Consider the following 7,929-nt stretch of genomic DNA (forward strand, 5'->3'; position numbering starts at 1 on the left):
TTTGAACCCAGGTTTGCTGTACACTTGCGCTATATAAGATGGGAGTTCTGTGTTCTCATGGCTCTGAATAATACTACTGTATGTTTCCTTGAATTTGTCCTGGACCTGGGGACTGTGAAAAGACCCGTGGTGGCATGTCTGGTGGGGTAAGTGTGTTCTGGACCTGGGGACTGTGAAAAGACCCGTGGTGGCATGTCTGGTGGGGTAAGTGTGCATGTCAGTGCTGTGTGTAAGTTGACTGTGCAAACAATTAGGAATTTACAAAACAATGTTTCTTATAAAAACAAGAAGTGACGCGGTCAGTCTCCTCAACTCTTAGCCAAGAGAGACATGGCATGCATAGTATTAATATTAGCCCTCTGATTGTAATGGGATGTTAGTTGTGTGCATTGAATCCTGACGGTCAAGTCAGTCTTGACATTACTGATATTGAGGTCTGATACAATAAAATGTGTAAAACTTCATTCAATTTAATGGTTTTATTTCATACAATTTTTGTTATTTACTACCCTTGTAGGGCACTGAATGCCCTCATATGGAGACCTTCAGGGAATCAGTGTAATGCACTGTATCTACTGATACTTTGAGTCAGGAAGACATCATAAGCATAAAGTATGTTTATTTACATAGACGTTCAACAGAAAATAGATATAAAATATTATACACATTTAAATGAAATGGCATTGCTTAATTCTTAGTCCTTCATACCTTGTAAATTATACACATTAGTTTTTTTGTGGAGTTAGTGGGTATTAATGCAGTATTATGTTTGCAGCTCGTCACCATTATCACCATCATAATCATCATCACCATTATCACCATCATAATCATCATCATAAAAAAGTTGCAAAGACTATAACTGCAGATTGATACCATGTTATGCATGTAGCCTATGCTGAGTGTTGTATAATATAGGGATGTCATATGTATGGTTGTCATGGTATCGTGTCTACGTTGACAGAGGTGAGGATGACATCATGGAGGATGCTGATGCGATCGATCTGGTTGAGTTCTCTGATGCGGTGTTTAAACTCAAACAGCTGAGTTCCGTTCACAGCCACCTTAAACTCGCCAGACGTAACCAAAATCTTCATCTGAAACGCAGGACGGACAAACACTGGTGGCCAGATTGTCTTTACAAAATAACCTGGTTAGGTAAAAGTCTGAAAGCTACATCTGACCACCTCTCGGACACTCAACTGTACATGGACTCAACAAAAGCTTTCATCAGAAAAATACAAATGCTTGATGTAGAGGACATCCGACAGTGCTGATCTTTAACCACTTTAACTACTTTATCCCTGTATTCACCATTACTAGTAGAGATAATGAAAAAACAACAACTGGCCGTTGGTGACATTAATAATAGAGTTGTTAGTCAGTACAGTATAGGTTAGAGTTGTTAGTCAGTACAGTATAGGTTAGAGTTGTTAGTCAGTACAGTATAGGTTAGAGTTGTTAGTCAGTACAGTATAGGTTATAGTTGTTAGTCAGTACAGTATAGGTTAGAGTTGTTAGTCAGTACAGTATAGGTTGTTAGTCAGTACAGTATAGGTTGTTAGTCAGTGCAGTATAGGTTAGAGTTGTTAGTCAGTACAGTATAGGTTGTTAGTCAGTACAGTATAGGTTGTTAGTCAGTACAGTATAGGTTGTTAGTCAGTACCGTATAGGTTAGAGTTGTTAGTCAGTACAATATAGGTTGTTAGTCAGTACAGTATAGGTTGTTAGTCAGTGCAGTATAGGTTAGAGTTGTTAGTCAGTACAGTATAGGTTGTTAGTCAGTACAGTATAGGTTGTTAGTCAGTACAGTATAGGTTGTTAGTCAGTACAGTATAGGTTAGAGTTGTTAGTCAGTACAATATAGGTTGTTAGTCAGTACAGTATAGGTTGTTAGTCAGTGCAGTATAGGTTAGAGTTGTTAGTCAGTACAGTATAGGTTGTTAGTCAGTACAGTATAGGTTGTTAGTCAGTACAGTATAGGTTAGAGTTGTTAGTCAGTACAATATAGGTTGTTAGTTAGTACAGTATAGGTTGTTAGTCAGTGCAGTATAGGTTAGAGTTGTTAGTCATAGGTTGTTAGTCAGTATAGGTTGTTAGTCAGTACAGTATAGGTTAGAGTTGTTAGTCAGTACAGTATAGGTTAGAGTTGTTTAGTACAGTAGGTTGTTAGTCAGTACAGTATAGGTTAGAGTTGTTAGTCAGTACAGTATAGGTTGTTAGTCAGTACAGTATAGGTTGTTAGTCAGTACAGTATAGGTTGTTAGTCAGTACAATATAGGTTGTTAGTCAGTACAGTATAGGTTGTTAGTCAGTGCAGTATAGGTTAGAGTTGTTAGTCAGTACAGTATAGGTTAGAGTTGTTAGTCAGTACAATATAGGTTTAGTCAGTACAGTATAGGTTGGAGTTGTTAGTCAGTACAATATAGGTTGTTAGTCAGTACAGTATACGTTGTTAGTCAGTACAGTATAGGTTAGAGTTGTTAGTCAGTACAGTATAGGTTGTTAGTCAGTACAGTATAGGTTGTTAGTCAGTACAATATAGGTTGTTAGTCAGTACAGTATAGGTTAGAGTTGTTAGTCAGTACAGTATAGGTTAGAGTTGTTATTCAGTACAGTATAGGTTGTTAGTCAGTACAGTATAGGTTAGAGTTGTTAGTCAGTACAGTATAGGTTAGAGTTGTTAGTCACTACAGTATAGGTTGTTAGTCAGTACAGTATAGGTTAGAGTTGTTAGTCAGTACAGTATAGGTTGTTAGTCAGTACAGTATAGGTTGTTAGTCAGTACAATATAGGTTGTTAGTCAGTACAGTATAGGTTGTTAGTCAGTGCAGTATAGGTTAGAGTTGTTAGTCAGTACAGTATAGGTTAGAGTTGTTAGTCAGTACAATATAGGTTGTTAGTCAGTACAGTATAGGTTGGAGTTGTTAGTCAGTACAATATAGGTTGTTAGTCAGTACAGTATACGTTGTTAGTCAGTGCAGTATAGGTTAGAGTTGTTAGTCAGTACAGTATAGGTTGTTAGTCAGTACAGTATAGGTTAGAGTTGTTAGTCAGTACAGTATAGGTTGTTAGTCAGTACAGTATAGGTTGTTAGTCAGTACAGTATAGGTTAGAGTTGTTAGTCAGTGCAGTATAGGTTGTTAGTCAGTACAGTATAGGTTGTTAGTCAGTAGAGTATAGGTTAAAGTTGTTAGTCAGTACAGTATAGGTTGTTAGTCAGTACAGTATAGGTTAGAGTTGTTAGTCAGTACAGTATAGGTTGGAGTTGTTAGTCAGTACAGTATAGGTTGTTAGTCAGTACAGTATAGGTTGTTAGTCAGTACAGTATAGGTTGTTAGTCAGTACAGTATAGGCTAGAGTTGCACTGCTATAAAGAATATTCCCACTGACCTCGAAGGACTGACCGGCCATGAAGGGGAAGCCTCCCTGTGTGTGCCTCTCCTCCTTCCCCCAGTGCTCTCCCATCTTGTGGTTCCTCACCACTGCCTGCTTGCCCCCCTCATTGAACCGAGAGTTGAGGTGGAAGGCGATGTCATTACCTCGCAGAAAGTTCACTGTGAACCTAAACAAGTTAGGATCAAAACAGTTTAATTGATCATATTGATAAAAACACAGGTCAAGATATTAGATCGTGAAAAACTACAGTCATCAATCAGGTCAATAGGCCCACTCTTCCAGGATCGTGATGTATTGAAAGCAGCTGACATTCAATATAGTAAAATGACTTATTACATCAGTTGTATTCAAATAGCATACTGGTAATGTGTACTGTACATCCAATGCTTCCACTGGGTATCTCAGGGATCGTATTCATCCCAGTAGACAACAATGACCCTAGTAGACTATGGTAGTTGATGAACTCACTGCTTAGCGTTTGGTTTGACCTGGCCCATGATGGTGAGCATCATCTTGTCGTAGATGCCTCTTTGTAGGTTCAGGTTGTAGGGCACATTCTATACACCAACACAACACACAGACATTTAGGATATGGCGCTATCTTCACACCAACACAATGATTATGCCAATTCCTTTCCTCCATCTACTGACGCTCCTTCCCTCCCTGTCTCTCACCTGTCCAGTTGGTGTCGGATTCCACTGTGTAGCAGGTGGGAAGCCACCTGGGTCCTGATCAGGCCAACTAGATTGTACACCTGGGTCCTGACCAGGGCCGAATGGCCATCCAGACCCTGGGTTAACGCCTGGGTTAAAGCCTGGGACTGGCCACCCTGGGGGACTGGGCTGGCTGGGGCCCTGGGCCTGGGCTTGAATTGAGGCTGGAGGTTGATAAGGCTGGGGTGTAGGCTGGGGCTGTAATTGGGGAGGCTGGGGCTGGGGTCCAGGCCAGCACGGCTGGCAGGGATGGGTTGGGGCTGGATGGGTATGTTGTGGTTGAGTACCAGGCCAGTTTTGGGCTGGAGCTGGGGATGGTTTGGATGGTTGAGGACCAGGCCAGTTCCAGTTTTGGGCTGGAGCTGGGGATGGTTGTGATGGCTGTGGCACAGGCCAGTTTTGGGCCGGACCTGGGGCTTGTTGGGATGGCTGTTGCCCAGGCCAGCAGGGGGTGTTCGGGTTCCCAGGAAAGCAAGGCATGGGCTGAGGTTGAGCTGGGGCTGGTTGGGATGATTGAGGACCAGGCCAGCAGGGGATGCTGGGCTGCTCAGGCCAGCAGGATGGGGGTTGGGGTTGGGTGGGCTGTTGGCTGGGCTGTGTCGGCCAGACTGGACCCCCTGGTTGCTGTTGACTGGGCCAGATGCTGTTGCTTCCCTGGGGGGTAGAACCAGAGGACGGACAGCCACACAGAGCATCAGAGAGCTGGGGGGACAAAATAAGTACACACACATACAGTCAAAGATACACACATTCGTACATGCACACAGGCACCGACACATTTGCACACACTCCCATACTCACAGACACAGACAAATAACACAGAATGAGATACATTACAGAGACAATTTCCACACAATGCTTCAAGAATACTAAGCAAGTTCCTATCATTGAGTTCTCCGTTGCTAGTTGTCAGTGTAGAGATTGAAGGAGGGTAGGTACTTACTTCCATAGTATCTGTAAGTAAAGAGAAAACAGCATCACTACGTTTTTTCATCTTCATCAGAAACGGAAGCATTAGAAGCCCTAACAAAACACAAATCACTATAGCAACTCACCACTGTTGGATCACAGGTTAAGAAGATTTTCACTTTAGGAACTTATTTGCTCCAGTTTCATCGCTGATTACACCAGCTGATACTGAGATGACCACTAGATGGCCCCAGTGAATTATTATAGAACAAATCCCACACTACTCAGTACTCATACACAGAGTATGACGGTAGAAGGCCATGTCATATGGAACATAATGCATAATAAAGCCCTTCGTAAGGAATGTGTATGGAATTGTGAATCTGTTGTCTGTAATCATTCTGCCACAGTCACACAAGTGACTGTCTTCTCTTAGCACAGCAGATTGTACAGATAGCTACTCACTAATAACATCATTACCTGATTACCTGCCCTCAGTCTGTATAGCCTATATGTTGTGCATGGTGTTTATAGACAATACATGATGACTCTGCAATAGGCCTCCAAACCATACATGTTCTAAGTCCACACTATTAAAAGAAACAATTCAGTGTAACACATCTGCCCTCCATATTTCTTTCTTTGTCATTCAGAATGGAATGTTCAAGCCATAATGTCTAAAAGTTCTTAGGCCTAGATTAAGTCTGGACTCATTTTCAATTGCAGAATCCGCGAACACAGAAGCATTGCCTTCAAAAGTGGGTTGATGTCTAGATGGGATACAGCTTTTGTGCAATTTAACGTCAAATCAAATGTTATTGTTCACATATACATATTAGCTGATGTTATTGCGGGTGTAGCGAAGTGCTTGTAAAAAACAAAATACTGCAAAGTTGCTTAGGAGCTAGAAGCAGCGCTGTCATATCTGTCGGCGCCATCTTAAACAACCATTGTCAACGGTTTTTTTTGTGTGCATTTTTTAGCTAACCCTAAACCTAACCATTTTCCTGACCTTCATTTAATTCTAGTAACCTGCTACGTTAATTCTTCCCACCTGCTGCGTAAGTTCTCCTAAAAGCTGCTAAGAAAAGTCAGTTCTAACAAAAGCTGTATCCCTTCTAGACAGAACCTTCAAAAGGTGCATAGCCCAAAAGGGGTTTGACTAGATGGGATGCAGCAAATGGCAGAAGGGACTTTCAAATCAAATCAAATGTAATTTGTCACATGCTTTGTGAACAGGTGTGGACTAACAGTGAAATGCTTACTTACATCTCAACTATGCAGAGAGAAAGACAATATAGACGTAATAGAAAAGTAAAACAGGTCATCATAAAAGCAGGCACAATGAGCAACGATAACTTGCTATAATCAAGGAATACCAGTACCATGTCCATGTGCAGGGGTAATTGAGGCAGAGATGTAGGCTATATAGGGAGAACTATGAATAAAGTGACAGAGAGTAAACAGCAGCAGCAACATACTGTGTGTGATGAGTCAAAAAAAAAGTGAGTGCGAAAAGAGTCAATGCAGATAGTCCAGGTAGGTATATGGTCAACTATTTATCAGTCTTATGGCTTGGGGGTAGAAGCTGTTCAGGGTCCTGTTGGTTCCAGACTTGTGGCATCGGTATCGCTTGTCGTGAGGTAGCATTGCAGCCAGAAGTGAGAACAGTCTATGATTTGGGTGGATGGAGTATTTGACTATTTGTAGGGCCTTCCTCTGACACTGCCTGGTATAGAGGGAAAGGGGGATACCTAGTCAGTTGTACAACTGAATGCATTCAACTGTAATGTGTCTTCCACGTTTAACCCAACACCTCTGAATCAGTGAGGTGCGGGTGCTGACATAATCGACAGCTACGTCATCAGCGTCCGGGGAACAATGGGTTAACTGCCTTGTTCAGGGACAGAACACCACAACAGATTTTTTCCTTGTCAGCTCGGGGATTCAATCCACCAACCATTCGGTTACTGGGCCAACGCATCTACCCGCCAGGTCCTGGATGGTAGGGAGCTCGGCCCCAGGGATGTTCCCTCTATAGGTTCTGTAGCTCCTCGTTGTGGTCCAATGACAAGCAGTTGCCATACCAACCGACTTTTCGTAGCAGGTTAGGAGAATTTACACGCCAGGTTAGGATAATTAACGTTGCAAATTAGGAGAATTAGGTTAAGGTTAGGGAAATAATTAGGGTGAACTAAAATGGTAAAATTCTCCTCAAAGTGACTCAAACATGCTACTTTTGACATCACTTTGACATTAGCTGCAACCCTTCTAGCCATGACCACCGAAAAGTGGTGATCGGATTGAATCTAGCTTTCCCTCAGTAAGTGGCCTACTTTTGAACATCCCAAAGACCTGCAGTATGCAGAACATGTCAAATCTGTCTCATATAAAATGTAGGTGGATCATCGTACAATGAATGATCCTATTCAGCCAAAATGTAGGTTAGTGGAAGAGACACTCTATAAGCCAGGGCTTTTCACACTGCAAAATGTTGGTTTGGCAAATGACCTCTTTTAGACTGCAGCAAAGCTAAGAAACATTTAATACTTTCACACTCTAAAGTGCAGAACACCAACCTTAGCCCAGGACTAAAATGGCCCTGCTGCAGATAAGAGTAAGTACCAGCTTTTGGAGGGGGAAGCAGAAAGCCTATGTCAGAGATCAGCCAAAATTGTATTTGAATATTCCATGTTTCATCAACTATGATACCAGACAGCTGGAGCTAGATAGATCAAAACAAACTTTATTTAAAGTGCATTTAAAAATGCAACACACAGTAAAGTAAAACAGTAAAACAATAAAATAAGGTAAAAGCTCCCTTGTCAAAGATAAGTCAAACTCACCAATGGGACAATACAGATTTTCTGGATCTCAGGGACTAACCTGGAGAAATAAGAGATATATAAA

The 7,929-nt window shown here is 41.7% G+C and overlaps 1 protein-coding gene across 3 annotated transcripts in view; it reads right to left on the reverse strand.

The window, feature by feature from the left end:
* Positions 1 to 602: 602 nt before the first annotated feature.
* The window catches only part of LOC115139217 (galectin-3-like), a 7,427-nt gene continuing 100 nt past the window's right edge, over positions 603 to 7,929 (reverse strand). Inside the window, exons 2-6 of one of the 3 annotated variants that reach the window (XM_065026253.1) lie at positions 5,054 to 5,133; positions 4,072 to 4,764; positions 3,865 to 3,953; positions 3,391 to 3,562; positions 603 to 1,094 (exon numbers count right to left, since the gene is read on the reverse strand). In XM_065026253.1, the coding sequence (XP_064882325.1) occupies positions 936 to 1,094; positions 3,391 to 3,562; positions 3,865 to 3,953; positions 4,072 to 4,764; positions 5,054 to 5,125 (1,185 nt within the window). In that variant the 5' untranslated portion in view covers positions 5,126 to 5,133 and the 3' untranslated portion in view covers positions 603 to 935. Of the gene's footprint in view, positions 1,118 to 3,390; positions 3,563 to 3,864; positions 3,954 to 4,071; positions 4,765 to 5,053 lie in introns of all 3 variants that reach the window. The other 2 variants (XM_065026254.1, XM_065026255.1) reach the window with 2 other exon arrangements.

The sequence above is a fragment of the Oncorhynchus nerka genome, linkage group LG13 (assembly GCF_034236695.1).
Source record: "Oncorhynchus nerka isolate Pitt River linkage group LG13, Oner_Uvic_2.0, whole genome shotgun sequence".
Classification (NCBI taxonomy): Eukaryota; Metazoa; Chordata; class Actinopteri; order Salmoniformes; family Salmonidae; genus Oncorhynchus; species Oncorhynchus nerka.